Source organism: Clinocottus analis, unplaced genomic scaffold (assembly GCF_023055335.1).
Source record: "Clinocottus analis isolate CAN_PGR_092001 unplaced genomic scaffold, fCliAna1.0.p SCAF_4, whole genome shotgun sequence".
In the NCBI taxonomy this organism is placed as follows: domain Eukaryota; kingdom Metazoa; phylum Chordata; class Actinopteri; order Perciformes; family Cottidae; genus Clinocottus; species Clinocottus analis.
In genome coordinates this window covers 23,322,189-23,340,547 of record NW_027176153.1, presented here as the reverse complement: position 1 = coordinate 23,340,547, position 18,359 = coordinate 23,322,189, and the positions used below count along the sequence as shown (strand labels likewise).

Sequence of the window (18,359 nt, the reverse complement as noted above, 5' to 3'; positions counted from 1 at the left end):
TGATGATATTTACCTCTAATTAAGTTTGTTCCCCAGAGGGAGAGAGAGAGAGAGAGAGCTGAGAGGGAGTAAAAGGAGATAAAAAAACAACCTCTCTGAACCGAATGTTGTGCAGCAATCAATCCTCTCCCCCTGTTTCCCTCCAGAGCTGAGCTAAAGGGTGGATGGATGGAAGGCCGCTCTCTCATCTGGGAAAACTGTGAGAGGAGTAATAAAAGAGCCGTACCTCTACCCGAGGAGACAAAGGGAGCAATGCCTCCATCCAGTTGTGCTCGTTGTCCTCCAGTGTTGTTTTTTCTGTGACGTCGCAGCAGCAGCGGTTTATTTCCACTCCGGTAAAGATGGATTCATCTCATGGCAGACGATAAATCTTTTGGGGGTTTTATTGCATGCCAATTATTAGGTTGCTGAGCTCCCTGCAGGGTTGACGCCGACGTGTTTCAGTTCAGATGAGGTTGAAACAAAACAGAAGGCTATTGTTGTTTTTTGTGAATTCATTTCAAGGTGTTCAGGCGATCGCAGCGCGAGTGAGATCTCTCTCTTTGTTCCCTCCCTGCAGGTGTGTAAGGTGTTGAACACCACCAGTATGAGCTGCTTCGCCCCCTCCCTGGTTGCAGAGTACAGTCCGGGTTTGGACTCGGTGAAGCACGCGGACGAGTTCGGGTTCATCTTCAACAACGTCCAGGCGCTGCTGGTGTACAACAACACCAACCTGCTCTACTACCCGAACCCTTACTTCGAGCCGCTCAGCACCACGGGAGTCCTGGAGCAGAAGCCGGGCTCGCCCATCATCCTCAAGGTACAGGAAGCCACTGATTTGGTGTTTCATCCAGTAGCTCAACACACGCGGCAAACTTCTTTGCGTGCAAAAATAAGTCTGACTTCTTTGAGAAAAAAAAAAAAATCTCACTTAACCTTTTGGAAACCGTGCACGAGAATCCTCCCGCGCCAATTTTAAGTCCCAGCATGCCCCATTCAGACAATCTTTTGGCATTTTTTAACTGAACAACACAGTTTTTTGACTGAAACTCCTTCCTATCAGGACAAGACTTTGTTTTATTTTGATTTTTGTTGCATATTCTGATTCTTTAGGTCCTAATCTTTCCAAAAAGGTGTCTTATTGACGCTCCAGGAGGAATTTTTGACGAATCTGGCTCATATCATGCTGGATGTTCATAGTTACGATCAAAATGTGTGATTTTCTTTTTTGCAGATATACATTTTTTTCCCAAGACTTTGCTGAACAAATACACACAATAAACACAAGTATTGGAATTAATTTGGAATTCCTACAACGACTCAAACACAAGAGAAAAGAGATCTGGAGCCCAAATTGGTTCCACAGTTTTAAACGGGTTGATTTTTTACGTCAGTAAACATGCGTTTATGGTCTCAATCGCTAGTTTCAAGTCTTCTTCAGTACAGAATGATGTGTTTGTTTGTCCTCGGCTTCACCCTCTTGTGTCATTTTTGCTTGCAAAAAGCCAAGATGGTGACAGACTAAACACGGTCCTCAAGACATCAAACCATCGGGTGATTAAGTCAAATTCGTATTTACAGTCTACAGGTTTCAACCCCCACAACTGACTTATTATCACAGTGTGTCTGGCACAACACTGACGCCCTATTCTTACTTTCTCAGCTAAATATATGTAATTTATGTGTTGTTTTTTCCACCCCTTCATAGTATTGGTTATAAGAAGTCTTGTCCCTGACTGATTCACTGATGAATATATTTCATTTTCTTCATGATTGCCAGCTGTCCCCACTTACCGCCGCGGTGAAGCACAGCACCTTGTTTGATCTCAGTGTGGAGTCAAATTTGTCCGCAGCTGCTCCACCCAAACCTCGGGGATGTTATTTACCGTGTGGATGTATTGGCTTTTTTTTAAAAATTGTCTTCCACCACCAACACCACCACGTGTGTGTTTGTGTGTGTGTGTTTCTCTCCCAATTTCACACCCATCTGTCCATCTCTGCGTGCCCACAGGGCAGAAACCTGGTGCCCCCGACGTCAGGAGGGGTGAAGCTCAACTACACCGTGCTGATCGGAGAGACGCCCTGCTCCGTCACCGTGTCCGAGAGCCAGTTGCTGTGCGAGCCGCCCAACCTCACCGGACAATACAAAGTCATGGTGAGTACGGGGAGATGATCTGTGTGTGTGTGTCAGTGTCTATTTCATAACTTCTATTCCCGTCAATCCCTGTATTTGCAGCTGCTTCTTCTTCTTCTTCTTCTTCTTCTTCTTCTTCTTCTTCTTCTTCTTCTTCTTCTTCTTCTTCTTCTTCATAATAGCTGGCCTCTAAACTTAATCATTGGAGCTCTCATCATCGTTCATTCAGCTGCAGAAAAGAGGTCTGAGCTCTCGCTGTCAAAAGGTTGCTCCACAATCCACGGCAATTATTTTTAGTTGTCTGTTGGCTTATTGAGTGCGAGCTCCCAGATTATTTCCCTCTCAACATCAGCTTGTCGGTGGCCACATGTGTTCTGCACTTGACATCAATTTCAGCAGGCAGTATTGACTTCTGATTTCTGAGTCTTGGTTCATGGATTGCTTTGTGTCAGTTGTGTGCATCTCAATGTTTTTAACACAACGCATCTTCCTCTGTGGGATTAAGTTTTGTATTTCCATGTGCACGTTCGTGATGTATTTGCGTTCCTCTCTCTGCCTCCGCAGGTTCAGGTGGGGGGTCTTCACGTCTCTCCCGGCGCCGTCCACATCATGTCCGACAGCCTCCTGACCCTCCCGGCGATCGTCAGCATCGCCGCCGGCGGGGGCCTCCTCCTCATCATCGTCATCCTCGTCCTCATCGCCTACAAGCGGAAGTCGCGCGAAAACGACCTCACGCTGAAGCGCCTGCAAATGCAAATGGATAACCTGGAGTCGCGAGTTGCCCTCGAGTGCAAAGAAGGTAGTCATCCAGAAGAGTACGAGAGTCTGCAGACTGTTGACGGACGGACTTGGAGGTGCAGGCGGCGATCGTGTGTCTCCATCTGCGAGTATTTTCAGAGGCCGCTCGATCACTTGTTACGTGCGTCTCACTGTAATCACATGACAGGCGTAATGTGTGTGTTTATAGTGCAGAAAGGAAAGTACCGGTGGTCTGGCGTGCGGTAAATAATGCAGTGGAAATCTGGGTCAGTGTGAATCATCCCGGTTATATATCACAACACTTATTTTAAGTAGTTAAGCCGTTGTCGTAAGTCCTCCCAGGTCTTACTGCTTCCTAGTTTGCATGCTGGATACAACCCACGAATAGAGTGTTTCTCATTACCATGTGTGTCTTTGTTTTGCAATGTGTGTGTGTGTCTGTATACCTGTGTGTTGTTGTGTATGCATCTGTTTTGTGACAGTATCGAACACACGGGTGCTTTCAGAGGGCAAAGAGAGATCTGACCTTTGACCTTTCAAGTCACCGGGTCGGAACACAGATAACTTCAGCTTGACCTCGAGGCGTCACTTCGGTTTTACGTGAATTTAGATTTCAAAATAAACACTGCTGATTTGCCGATGATGTCATCGACGGGGGTCACTCAGGCCGCCTCGTGTCCCCCGATCACGTCCAGACACATCAAATGTTAAGTTTCAATGCCACACGATTGGATCTTGCTCGCTTTGGGATACGATCAGGAGTTCCTCTCCCGCGTGAGAGCGAACATTTCAACACTTCAAAACAACTCTAGAACACTAGGGGCTCTTGAATCATTTAAAGGAAAACTAAACATGACAATCTACTGATTTAAAACCACTCTGACAGCTGAGATGTGGAGCATCCCATCACAAAAAGCTGCAATGAAAAGACAAATTTAACCACGGCCCGAGATGACAAAAGGGAGGTTTACGTTTGAGAGTGTTAAGGGAATTTCATCAGCCAGACATATTATATATATATATATATATATATATATATATATATATATATATATATATATATATATATATATATATATATATATATCTCCTCCAGCCAGCCGTCATCGGCTCTCCCAATGTGATTATGCAGTGGAACAAAAACCAACATCCCATTGCAGCAAACTTTCAGGATGGTCCAGACTGATGGACAGACAGGAGGAATCAGTCACACACAGGCAGCCTTGGGAAAGGAAAGATTAATGTTTTAACCATTAGCAGTGAGCAAGAGTGTAATGCCCCGCAGGGTGGCTTTTAGATGGGTACCTGGCTTCCTCCTTATGAGTATAGACACACTCTATGTGTGCCTGTAAGCCCAGGTATTGGTGTGTAAACCCAGGAGTTGCTGAGGGAGGTGGGGGGGGGGTGCAAGGGGCCAGGAGGTGTAAGGGCTACTCCGACTGGTTGGAGATGGCGGGCGTATGGGACTGCTGCTGCTTCTGTGATAGGCTGCAGACGCCGGCGGGGGGAAAGAGGGGGGGGGACGACTCCCCCAAGGGCGTCGAAGCAGAGCAACAGAGCTGTGGGCCCGAACAGGAGTCAGTCAGGATGGAGCCAATTAACCAGTGCTCACCTGCAGCCCTCACACTGAGATGACACGCACTCTTTGGGGCCTTAGCTACAGCCAATTTACTGTCTGGGAGATAAAAATCCAGTGAGAAAGGGAAACTTGCGAAAGAGAGAGAGAGAGAGAGAGAGGTCTGTGTTTTTTTTGTTTTTTTTGAGGGAGAGATGTGAAAATATTGAGTTTCTCTGACGTGAAGACTATCTCGGGCTTTAACTGTCAGCTTCGTGATAACGGCAGTAAACACTTTGAATATGAGAAGGATTCACGTATTTCTTCCCCCCCAAGGGATTAAAGAGCAATTTTTTTATTCTCGTGCTGCATGCCTCAAGTATTTCCTCTTACCTTGTCTCTCTCTCTCTCTTTCTCGTCTCCCTTCTCTCTCAGCCTTTGCAGAGCTGCAGACGGACATCAACGAGCTGACCAGTGACCTCGACAGAGCCGGCATCCCCCACCTGGACTACAGGACGTACGCCATGAGGGTCCTCTTCCCCGGCATCGAGGATCACCCCGTCCTCAGAGAACTGGAGGTAACGGGGGTAGAGCGACGGAGGGGGCGAGAAAGAGAGAAGACAATGAGGCAGCGAATGCACGAAGAAAGGACGAGAGAAAGTCAAACTGAGGGGTAAAAGTAGAGATAGAGAGAGGAGTGGATTGTGTCTGCCCTCTCTCTCTCTCTCTCTCTGCAGGGTAAGCTCTGTAAGCGGTGAAAGTGCTTGAGGGAGGAAGGATAGCAGTGTGCCACTTATCCTTTCTACCCTCTGGTCGCGCAAACATACACACATATTGCCAACCGTGCCGGGCAGCACACATATACACCTCACGTGCGAGCTTTCTCATGGAAAACAGCACACGGCTATTTCACCCAGCAGCGGCTGCAGTGTGAGGGGTAATGGACTGAGTAATGTCCTCTGTCCTCCAGCGGGACTGTGGGGGTCTCCATCGGGAGGACAAACTGGATGGTTAACACTTTTTTTTTTTTGTTCCTCATCTTTATGGGACCAGAGGGATGCTGGGAAATGAGTTAATTGTATGTGAAACACAGTTCAGAGGATGAAACTCGGAGATGAGAAGATTTATCTTGATCCAGGTCCAAGCATTTGATTTGTTGATTGCATATGATGGATGGATGGATGGATAGATGGATGGATGGATAGATGGATGGATGATGGATGGATGGATGGATGGATGATGGATAGATGGATGGATGGATGGATGGATGATGGATGGATGGATGGATGATGGATAGATGGATGGATGATGGATGGATGGATAGATGGATGATGGATAGATGGATGGATGGATGGATGATGGATAGATGGATGGATGGATGGATGGATGGATGATGGATAGATGGATGGATGATGGATAGATGGATGGATGGATGATGGATAGATGGATGGATGATGGATAGATGGATGGATGGATGGATAGATAGATGGATGGATGATGGATGGATGGATGATAGATAGATGGATGGATGGATGATGGATAGATGGATGATGGATGGATGATGATAGATGGATGGATGGATATGTAATAAACTAAACACAAAAAATACTCTTAAATACACTAAAATAATACAATTAATATATATATATATATATATATATATATATATATATATATATATATATATATATATATATATATATATATATAACTGCAGTGTATTAAGGCAATTAAATTAAATGTAAACAGAGTGTGCAAAATATGTAAAATATACACAATAGAATAGAAATGACTGTGCATGAATACACAATAGAATACAGGCTGGTAAGGTAGAGTAAAGGTCGAGGTCTTGTGTGGTAGAGGTCAAAGTGTCGATCTTTAACAGTGACGTTCAGTGCGCTGCATAAGCTCGTGAAAAGTTTCTGAACTTTTCCTTTTTTTTTCTCAAAAGAACCAAGTTTTTGATGCTCAAACTTTTATAACACTCAAAGAAAGAAACAAAGCTGCGTCACGTTGGGTTTTACTCTGGCAAGTCATTTGACATTTGACTTGAAAGTGAAACGTTAGCTCGCTCAGTGTACAGCGCACTGTACCAGCAGACCCGGGTCAATAATTGATTAAGATCTTCTCAGTTACTCACCACGACTGGGAACGTCTGTCCGGCTGGAGTGAAACATGAGTGAGGGTTTTTTTTTGGTGCCTTTGAAAAAAAAAAATCTTTATCTTCTGTGAGACAAGGTCAAGATGAAAGTTGAGGAGCAGCAATCCTCTTCTAAAACACAACGCGCTCATTGCTATTCAAGTTATTAGCACTGACCCTCCACTCCCCTCCTCTGTCCAGGTGTCAGGTAACGGCCAGCTGAACGTGGAGAAGGCCCTGAAGCTGTTCGGACAGCTCATCAACAACAAGGTGTTCCTGCTCACCTTCATCCGGACGCTGGAGATGCAGCGCTCCTTCTCCATGAGGGACCGCGGCAACGTGGCCTCGCTCATCATGACGGCCCTGCAGGGCCGCCTGGAGTACGCCACCGACGTCCTGAAGCACCTGCTGTCGGACCTCATCGACCGCAACCTGGAGAGCAAGAACCACCCCAAGCTGCTGCTGCGCAGGTGACGCAGAGCTCGACACTGTCCCGTCACACAAGAGGGGGGGGAGGGGTCACACAACCGGCATTGCATGTTGGTTTTTGAGTGACCGATCAGATCGGCAGTGAAAATATATATTTGTCATTGTTTTCTTGCTAATATCAGCCGATACAGGTTGATGATGTCGTTGTCTTTGCAGCTGGGAGAGAAGGTTCGACACTTTCTTTTGTCAAAAATATGTCAACCAGCAACGTCAGAGTAAAGTAGATAGATAGATAGATAGATAGATAGATAGATAGATAGATAGATAGATAGATAGATAGATTTATTCATCCCCAAGGGGAGATTACAGACACCAAATGGAATAAACTAAATAAACACACAAAATAAAATAATACAATAAAAATAAATAAATTAAAATAATTAAATAAATATATATACATATATATATATATATATATATATATATATATATATATATATATATATATATATATATATATATATATATATGTGTATATATATATTTAATTATTTTTAATTTATTTATATAAATATTTATTTATATATAATTATTTATATAAATTAAAATAAATAAATATATATATATATATATATATTTAATTATTTTAATTTATTTATATATATAAATATATTTATACAGAATGGAATACAAATGACCGCAGTGTATTAAGGAAATTAAATTAAATTAAATGTAAACAGAGTGTGCAAAATGTGCAAAATATGTAAAATACACAATGGAATACAAATCCCTGTGCATATATGAAGTGTATTGATAAAAACACACAACTCAAATGATTACTAAGTGAAATCTCTTGGAATTAGTCCTTTTAGTTGTTATAATTAGCTGCTTCGAGCTGGTGTTAGGACGTTAAAGAAGTCATATTTTAATAATAATATGTTATACAGCTGTGAAAACGTCTGCTTATAACAATAGTATGTATTTAAGTTTGTCCATTGGGGGTTTCCGTACACTGCGGATGAACCACTGCTGTCATCACAAGAGGGTTTGGTTCAGTTGGTGGCAACTGAATTTAAAAAGGGAGTTATTTGATGATCCTACTTTGACTTTTTGAATAATTAAAAAGTAAAAGAATACAAACAAACATTATCATATGCAGAGAAATCCCATAATCCTCAGTAACACCGTGTGCTCTGCGAAACAGTTTCGCTTGTTTCATTTGACGGAGAACATATTGTATCTCTGCGTATTGGTAAATATGCGCTCGTGCTCTCAGAGGAGAGTTTTTAAAATTAATTTAAAGTCATTTTAAAAACCTGCAAAGAAGTGCAAGGCCGTAGGAGGATGCTGATGCTCACAGACAGATGGATGGGGATTCATTTGGAGCTGTATGCTCGTCTCTCTTCCTCTCTTCCTCTCTTTCTCTCGTGGGTGGATGCATTCCGGTTTTTCCCTCGTGTTCCTTTTGTCGACGCTTCACAGGATAAAGCTCGTAATGAGCGCTAACAGTACCGCTACAATACGCCGCGATAAACGCAGAGCGCTCCTTCGCATCACGAGAAACATCTCGATCCTCTGCATAACTCTGTTTCCTCTCTCTCTCTCTCTCTCAATGCCAATGTCAGTCTCGATCATCCTCCGGGCTCGGTGGGTCCTTATAAAACATTCAGAAACGGTTCGATGTAACTTCCCTCATTCTTATCTTTGTCTCCAGTGTGCACTGTTTTCCGATGGATTCGCGCTAAAACTTTAAACATCTGCCAAGTCCTCGTCCGAGTGTCCTCAGCTGCTTCGGTGGCAGAGAAGCCGCTTTTAAAGGACCGACTCTTTTCCGCTTTAATAAAAGAAAAAAGGTGCAGAACGGTCTGTCTGAAAGCTTGGACATGATTTTGATTGCGTCTGCGTGACTAATAAGCCGAGACAAAGAGAGCAGGCGGCGGCCGTACCTTCAAACAACACCTTCGTTCTCATGTTAACGTTATTTTTTTATACATTAGCAGCCAGCGCTAATAATTGCTCGGCGGGAAAAGACCGCGGACAGAAGCACGTAGAGCACGAGGTTGAAAGGACAGAAGTAAAGTACAGCCACGAAGCATCAAATGGACCTGGATTGAGCTGTTATTTCACATGACAGCAGGTGTTTCCTGTCCTCTCTCATTAGGAACACAGTGGTACGTAGCCTTTGGATCCTGTCGTCGCTAGCTTGAAGCTAAATGTCCCATAGTTTTTACGTTTGACTCCAATTTGATCGATTCGACATGGCTCTTTGTCGTCTTCCTCATTGGCTATTTTTGAGAAGTCAAGCTAGCACACACACACACACACACACACACACACACACACACACAGGTGTCCGCGATCACAGTCAAATTGAGCACGTCTTGAAGCAGTAATTGTGTTTGCGCAGGGCGCGGAGAGAGAGGGTTCGGAGCTCCGCTTTATCGTAAATGAATTATTAGTAACCTTTCAATCCCCGCTGGGGCCGACGTCACACGGCTATGAGAGAGCGCCGACACACAGGAAGCACCTCGAGGTCGCCCCAACACGCTTCCTGTTCTCATTTATATTACAGTGGGTTCGAAATTGCTTCCCAAGACATGTTTGAGACGGTTTTTTTCTGCTCAGCTGTTATTGAATGCGTATCTCTAGAGGAGACAATGTCCACAAGCGAGCGTGCGGACCTTTTAGGAGGAAACCATAATCTCTCAAGAATTACAGACAAAGATGCAAAAACAGTTCCATCTGTCATGGTGCGTTAGCATGTTTTCCACATGATCCCTACGTGATATTTAATGCATCGCGTCGGTTACATCCAAAAGGTTGTTTATTGAACGATACAACTTGCAATATTTTATGTCTGTGGCCCCAGACACAAGACGTAAATATGACATTAAAATGCATTTTCTTCTTGTGAGTATTTACAGCAGCAGGGAGGTGAATGTGTGCGTCGACTGGAAAACATAATATATCATATTTTGTGATGTTGGGGTCAAACGATGGACTTCTATTGCGCAGAGGAACAAGTAACTGAATATCTGGTTTTGTCTACACGGGCAAAACATGTGAGTAAGATATTAATAGTGTATCTTACAAAGCTTTGCAGGACGTAGTGTATGCAGTATGTGCTGTATAGTGTATATATATATATACATGTACTGTATGTGCTCACGGTCCAGAGGGAAGCTCTGGCAGAGCAGCACAGAGCTACCATGTGGTGAAGACACCTTTTAATTATTTAGCTCCATTCAGTGCGGTGAGAAGATGGAGCGCTACGCCATCTCTAGCCACAGCGCCGAGGGAAAGAGTTGAAGGTGTGGAAGAGCCAGAGCAGTGGAGGCGTTTATATCAGAAACAACTGCAGTTCAACGACTAATGGAAATATAATTCAGCAAATTGAACGGAGCTTCTGAACGCTTTCCGCCGAGTGTTTTTTCCAAGTTTCTTGGCCGGCACGTTGAAGATGCTGCATGTATCCTCTGATTAGCATTAACGCTGTGTCTCTGCATGCCTCTCACTATCTCTGTGTATATACCTCCAGCATGCCCATTATCTCTCACACGGGTACAGCTGGAAGATGTACTGATGGACTAGCTACACTTTATTGGGAACGGTGTTATTTAATTGACTTATAGCAGTCTGCAGTTGCCACAATCTTAGCCTATTATAGAGTCCTCACTTCTAGATAAAAGTAATGAGGAATATGGCTCTGACTCCCAGTTTGCAGGGCTAAAGGTGGATTGAATAAAATGGCTAGTTAAAGTAGCATCCCTCCTTTTTTGTCAAGATCAGACACATTTTCTGACGGTGTACTTGACCCAGTAGCCTTACAAGTAGGCCATATATATGCATTTCACAGGCTTCATGAAATTGCCATTAATTTGAATGTGTGTCCCCTCTCCTGCAGTAAGTCTAATGGGCTGAAGTGTACAGCATCGTTAGATGATATGGAGTCGTGGATGCCAACCGCCTGGTTAGCAAACTGAACCAAAATGCATCCCGGCTTGTTACCCCAGAGGCAGACAGCGAGCCGGGGCAGAGGGGTTGTGCGGTCGAACATGTTCGTCTGACTGAGGATTTGTGCAAGTTCAAATCTTCGGCGGTAACAGGAGCCTCCACAAAGTGCAGCTGCAGCGCGTTCCCTCTGCAAGGCGGCGGCCGGAGCCGAAGGAAACAAACCGGCTCTGTCGCCGACCGTAGACAATAGAAGGAAAATGGATGCATGTGAAGAGCCTCTCGGCATGTTAATAAGCGAAGAGGGGAAGACTGAGACTACGATACAGGCAGCAGACGCGTCGGCTCGTCATTGGCCGAGTACGACGGTCGGTTTGATGTGTTTGAATGCCAGAGGAGCCTGTAAAGCAGTGGTTCTCAAACTGTGGGGCGCGACCCTCTAGTGGGGCGCGGAGGTATTACAGTTCTTTTTTTTTTTTTTAAGAATCCTTTTTTAATCCCACAGTGGTGGGATTATTCTCTGCATGTGATCATCCTTAGTAATGAAGGAGCTTTGTGCTGCTGTGAAGCTCTGGGGCTTCAGTGCCTTGCTCAAAGGCACTTCAACATGAAACTATGGGGAGAAAACAGGGATCCAACCGGCTTCCTTGCTCATCTTTTGTGCCAAATATGAGTTATTTTTTGCACATATATAACTTTATTTGCATTGTTTTAACAAAGTGATTGCACATGTTATTAGTTCTTGTCAGATGGAGCAATCTGGTTTACTTGAAAGGGATTTACATTTTCTTTAATCTGTTATTTAAAAAAACACGGATGGAGGAGTCTCAACAAGTTGGACCATTTTGTTCCCATGTTGTTGGGGCGGTGGAACATTTTGCTTCCTCCAAAGTGGAGCGTTACAGTAAAAAGCAGCGGAGATATAACATCCCCAGTCAGTTAAGTTTGTTTGAAGGGTGCACTCGTGCTCTTCACGGGGGTTTCTCAACAGAAACTCTCGTCTCTTTTGGTATTTAAACATTTGTGATGTCTTCCACTTGCTTTGTCTTTACATGGGATACGTTTTTTTAGCTGGTCGACACTCGCAATTCTCCAAAAAGCTTTTCTTTTTTTTTTTTTAAAGCAACATCTAAGCTTCGACAATGTGTTTGATTCCCTCAAAATCTCCGGCAGCGCTAAGTGGAAGTGACGCCGCGCGTTGGATTTTACTTCCATTGGGGAAATACGTTCATTCGCGCTCGTTTTCTCTCGGCCTCGCTGTCCATGACGATTGAAACATTCTTCAGCGAAGCCACGTCTTTATCAAACTCTATTCTCTCCATTTTCTCCATTCAAGTTGAGCCAAAACCACTATCTTAACAGTTTCCCTCCTCTTCTTTGTAACGCTCTTTTAATGGAATCACAGAACATTGCCTCGATCACCTTGAGACTTTTCAATCTTGCATTATTTGTTCTCCTCAGCATTTTTTCTAATGAGATTTCCGCCCATGCAGAGCAACGGAGTACAGCGTTATTAAGAGCGGGAGCGTTGTGTTTGGCATTAGTTTCATTGAAAGACATTCTGCTGCCTGCTAATAAAGCCCCCCCCCCCCCCCCCTCCACCCGAGATACCATTAGGAGACCAGAAATGGGAGGAGGAGGAGGATGGAAGCCCCTCTTAAACACTATGTGGGATAATAAAATCCTGATGTTCGTTAATGAAACTCAATTAATAAATGGAAGGAAGTGGAGGCCGATGAGGAGGAGGACATGAAGCAAAGGAGAAGGCGGAGAACAAAGTGCGTCCCCCACTCCGACATTCAAAAGGAGAGATATTAAGGAGAGTCAGCACAGCCCCCACACAAAAAAAAGGCTTCATTCAACCTCCTTCTTCGGGACTTGCTGAGCGTATTAAAATGCGTAATAGCTTCCATTAACTTCTAACGCACTTAAGTCTCATGCAAGCAGGGAGGGTCGCATGGGGAAGAGGTGAATTATCATAGAAGGAGGGCAATTACAGAGGGATTTGGGGTATTTTCCACAAAAAAAAGATCCACAATATATATATATATATATATATATATATATATATATATATATATATTTGTGCTGCATTGTCAAGGTTCAGTTTGTGAATTATGTATGTGTATATCTTTATCTATCCATGTATACTCCCACCTGTGTGTTTGTATATGTCAGAATGACAAAGAGGGAAAAAAGCACAGACCTTGTGTGTGCCCACCAAAGAGGATGCCGACCCGTCACACACACACACACACACACACACACACACACACACACGCACACGCACAAGAGCATGCGCTTCTTCTGCAGCTCCTCAGCCATGTTTGCTCTCTCCTCCTCGAGCTGTAACCGAGGGAACTAATCTACATCTTTCTCCCCCCTCCTCCCTCTCTCCTCCTCTTCCTCCCCCGCTGGCGCATCACACTTCAAATAGTCCGTCACCCAGCTCTCCATCTCCTCGACGAGCTGCCGGCAGACCGGTCCAGCGGTCTCTTCCTCAGAGGAATCGCCTCCTGGCATACAGGGAGGCAGCGTCACACCTCTCGCCGCACGTCATTCAAAACAAAATGTGACCTCGGCTTCGCTGTCCTGCTACTGTAGGAGAGCTCTGTATTCAGGAGAGAGAGAGAGAGCGAGAAGAAGTCTCACTCTGTCTCAATTTAATGAGACGGGAAGAATGACTGACACGTTCTCTTGTCTCAGTGAGTGAAATCGTAGCGGTTGCAGCCTCCCCTGACTCAGACTTCCCTGCAGGGACTTCTGTTTCGGTTCCAGACTCTTGCTTATAGCCCCTCGAACACGGCTCCACGCAATTATCTCCATAATAGTCATAATTTCTCCTTAGGTCCATTCAGAGCCTGAATAGGTATAATCATCGCTCGCACTATTTAGCTCTGAGGAGCCGAGAAGCCTTCCAGCCTGCTTTAATACCTGGCTGCTTCCACTTCCCTGCTAATCCCCGGTTCGGCACGCGGCGCCGTGAGGCCCCTTTTTTTTTATCATCCACACCAGAGTAATCAGTGATTTTTAGAAGGGCATTTAAAAAAAACAACACATTTTAATGCATTGCCATTTTGAAATTGGCAACACACAGTGGACAACTGGAGGGATTGTCTGCAGCTGCTGACAATCACGTGCCGTCACACTCTCGCAAATGGTCGTGCAGTCGTGTGTGTGGCACTTTATCGCAGCATTTTATCTTTTGGAGAGTGTGTGTGGACGTCGGCGTAGGAAGTGGGGCGCTAGGATGTTTTTTTTTCTGTCGGCTGTTTGTTAAACTGCTTAGCCGACCCCTCGCCGGATGAATGTGCGTTGATAAATCATCTCGTTTGAGTATTGTTTGCTGTGTACTCTGGAATCCCATTTCCGCAACAAAAAAAAGTCATAATTTTGACTATTTTTGCGGCCTGTCATGTTTTTTTTTGTTTTTTTTTTACATCATTTTTTTTGTCATGTTTTTATTTATTTTTTATTATAAAAAAGTCATAATTTTTTTTGTCATGTTTTTATTTATTTTTTTGTCATATATATATTTTTTGTGTTTTTTGTCTTTTCTTTGTCTTTTTTTGTTGTTGTCAAAATTATGACTTTTTTTTTTTTGGTGCCGGAAATGGCCTTCCATAGAATCCTCACTTTTTTGTTTTTATTTATTTTTTATTATAAAAAAGTCATTTTTTTTTTTTTGGTCAGAATTTTTTTTGTCATGTTTTTATTTATTTTTTTTGTCATATATATTTTTTTGTGTTTTTTGTCTTTTCTTTGTCTTTTTTTGTGTTTTTGTGTTTATTATTAAAAAAAAAGTCTCAATTTTTGACAATTTTTTCAGCCAGTCATGTTTTATTTTTATTTTTCGTCATAATTTTTTGTCACGTTTTCATTCATTTTTTGTCATAATTTTTTTTTTTCAAAATTCTGACTTTTTTTTTTTGGTGGCGGAAATGGGCTTCCATAGTATCCTCACTGTCCTGCATTATAAATAATAGTTACCCATACACCACCGGCTGTAGCTTCAGGTTAGCTTCGGGGTTTTCTCAGCCATTGCACCACATGTTTCCTCCATATAAAAAACAACTTGGAGAATATGTGCACGCACAATATTGCTGTAATTTATTGATCCTATTCTCCCATCCTGCAAAAGCGCAATAATATTGCGGATGAGTGCGAATCATCATTTACTAATGTCGGATCCCACGCACTGATACGCTCACAGATAAAACAATGTTCTGTGTTCTGAATATGCGATCTAGAGAATATGACTTTACGGGGCGAACATTGACAGAATAATTAAATATTCGTGGAGACATTGCCTGTAGGAATAATAATGGTCTGAAAATGATGTAGTGAAATGATTCCTCGTATTCCTCGCAGCCTTTTCAGAGCGTTGCAGAAGTATTGACCGTAATAACAGTGTGTGTGTGTGTGTGTGTGTGTGTGTGTGTGTGTGTGTGTGTGTGGAGCAAAAAGCGGCGCTGGCAAAATCCATTTCCAATCCAAAGCAGTTTTTGTTATTGGTGTCAAACCGAAGAATGCAACAACAAAAAAGAAGCAGCAGCGTCTCCGCGAGATGAGCTTGTTGCTGCTCCTCACCTCGGGTGCTCGTCCACGCGAGCTGCACAGAACTCACCCTCTCATCTGTGATTCATGCTCGTTAACCATTCCCACCTGGCTGTTTGGTGTTCTGCCTTTTTCTGTTTCTTTTATAAATTCAACCTCTGTTTCTCTCGTGTTCCATGATGCTGCTAATGAGGCAGAGGAGGATGGGGAGGATGGTAGGGGGAGGAAGAGGGGAGGGAGGGGGGGATGTTTGTCTGGCATTCAGAGGAAAGATATGAGCTCCACACAGTCCTCTCATGCGCTCGAAAAACAGTCGAGAGGTCATCGCACACTTGTGTGTTTTCATGCCCAATCAAGCCCAGCAGCAAGCTGGAGCTCCGTGTGTGTGTGTGTGTGTGTGTGTGTGTGTGTGTGTGTGTGTGTGTGTGTGATTGACTGGGACGGGAGGCGAGGAGGTAGGGGAGGTGGAAGAGAGAGAGAGGACATGAGAGGAGATCGTTTTGGCTGTGATCAGGCGTTACCTGGCTGTGACAGCACTCGTCTCTCTCAACAGCTGAGGCTTGTCGCAGCTGCTGATGTCCCGCTGTGTTCAACCACACGTGAACACACACACACACACACACATCGGTTCACGCTCGCATCCTAGCATACTCAATCACACACTCTTTTTAACATGTCCACACACACAGATGCCCTCTCTCTCTCTCTCTCTCTCTCTCTCTCTCTGCTCACTCACTGTGACCGCCAGAGTTGCACATGCAAAAAACCCGACGCCCAGGATGCCAAGATAACCCTCCCTGGAGTCTCGCACGTAACCTTATGAATTATGCATCTCTCGTATTATCTAAAGGTTTTGAAATAGCAAGAGAAAAAGAATAGAGTTCAATTTTGTTTTTTCCCTTTTCAAAGCAAATCGAAAATTGTGATTTCAGAACGGAGTCGGTTGCAGAGAAGATGCTCACAAACTGGTTCGCCTTCCTCCTCCACAAATTCCTCAAGGTCGGTACAGCAAGCAGCAACACATTGTGTGTGTGTGTGTGTTGTATGTGATCACAAGTACAAATATAAAGCTTCCCTGTGTGTGTCTTATTAATTCTCCTAAATTAAAAGTGTGATTGCACATGATCAGATATTTACATGTTTTCGTGGTAGGTGTTTTTCGGTCTGGGGATTATTGTGTGTGTTTATACTGTGATGTTCTCTCATGTGTGAATCTGTGGGTTGTTTGTGTGTCTGTGTGTGTTCACAGGAGTGTGCCGGGGAGCCTCTGTTCATGCTGTACTGCGCCATCAAGCAGCAGATGGAAAAGGGGCCCATCGACGCCATCACTGGAGAGGCCCGCTACTCCCTCAGTGAAGACAAGCTCATCCGCCAGCAGATCGAGTACAAAACCTTAGTACGTCACACTCCACCAGGCACACACACACTCAAACACACACACACACAGGTAGCACCACGAGATGTACAGGCAGCTTTTGACTACACACTTTAATTTTAAGCTAGCGTAGCTTGTTCCTCGCTGGATGAGGAGATAATAAAGTAATGATCCCACAGGCTCCAGTGTTGGTCCAACATCAGGGTAGGTGGCTGTGGAGATTAGAAAACACCAAACAGCCACCTCTACACACACACGTACACACACACATTTTAAAAAAAAACACTCACGCAGCCAGCAGCATGTGACACGACAATGCTCTGATTGCTCTGACTGGGAATTTAGCTCATTACGTGCTAATACCCTGGCAGAGCTGGAAATTGGTGTCCCGCCGAAGGTGTGAAATTAGATTTTTAGGATGCCAGCGAGAGCGGAAATGGTTTCTCGAAGCTCCCGCCACGCTCCGAGGAGACTCTAATGAGGGCGAAGCCTCGAGCTGGACCCGTGTCAGCGCACGAGGAGCAGAAAACCTCTTCCTGTGCTCCTCTCATTTCCTCCTGAAATGATTTTTTTTCTGTCTTTGTCCTTCCTCCCTTCCATCTGCGCACTCCAGACCCTGAACTGCGTGAACCCGGACAACGAGAACAGTCCGGAGATTTCCGTCAAGGTGCTGAACTGTGACACCATCACCCAAGTGAAGGAAAAGATCCTGGACGTGGTTTACAAGAACATGCCCTACTCCCAGCGGCCACGTGCCGTCGACATGGACCTCGGTATGAAACACACATACATGCAACCGCACACACACACACACATGCACAATTCAGATGCTCACAGATGTAGCTGGCAGCTTTAAAGTCCCTCGCACCCCCACAGATGAACGTATCAGCGGAAGAAAACCTAGCCATGTGTACAGATTATCAGAGCATTAGTGTGATACAAGCTGTGTTGCAGTCATCCAGCCAGCCTCGGCGGGCCGCCGCCAGGCCTTCTATCAAGCTGACTGACAGCGTGCGCCGCATCCCTCCGTCTGGCGGCTCCCGCTGCCCGGCAGTGCCAATGAAGTCACAGTATATATATATGTACATAGCTCGAGATATGTTTGGTGTTTGTGGGCTATTGCGTCCGACCGGCCGACCCAGGTGAGAGCCGACAGACGGGCTCGCCGTGACTCACGCCGCGCCGCGCGCCCACGCAGTCTGACACTTCCAGCCCTCGCCTTGTCCGCGTACCTCGCCTCTCGGTTTCCCTCCGCGGTTTCTCTCACTTCACGTCGTCGGTGCTAAAAAACAAAAGACCCCCCCCCCCCTGCGCTTTGTGGCAAATCAGCACGCCGGCCATCACGCCACAATATGGCTGATGCAGACGACTTCTATGCAGTTGCACCAATCTGACTTTTTTCTTTGGCTGATCCTGAGCAAGGCAAGGCCAGTTTATTTGTGTAGCGCATTTCAGCAACAAAGTGCTTCACATGAAACCA

At 44.6% G+C, this 18,359-nt stretch overlaps 1 protein-coding gene across 1 annotated transcript in view; it reads left to right on the top strand.

Moving 5' to 3' along the window:
* The window catches only part of plxna2 (plexin A2), a 184,646-nt gene that overhangs the window by 145,234 nt on the left and 21,053 nt on the right, over positions 1-18,359 (top strand). The window contains exons 19-26 of the mRNA XM_068597285.1: positions 560-799; positions 1,991-2,134; positions 2,678-2,912; positions 4,863-5,005; positions 6,769-7,037; positions 16,437-16,503; positions 16,754-16,900; positions 17,493-17,652. Of these exons, the coding sequence (XP_068453386.1) occupies positions 560-799; positions 1,991-2,134; positions 2,678-2,912; positions 4,863-5,005; positions 6,769-7,037; positions 16,437-16,503; positions 16,754-16,900; positions 17,493-17,652 (1,405 nt within the window). The remainder of the gene's footprint in view (positions 1-559; positions 800-1,990; positions 2,135-2,677; positions 2,913-4,862; positions 5,006-6,768; positions 7,038-16,436; positions 16,504-16,753; positions 16,901-17,492; positions 17,653-18,359) is intronic.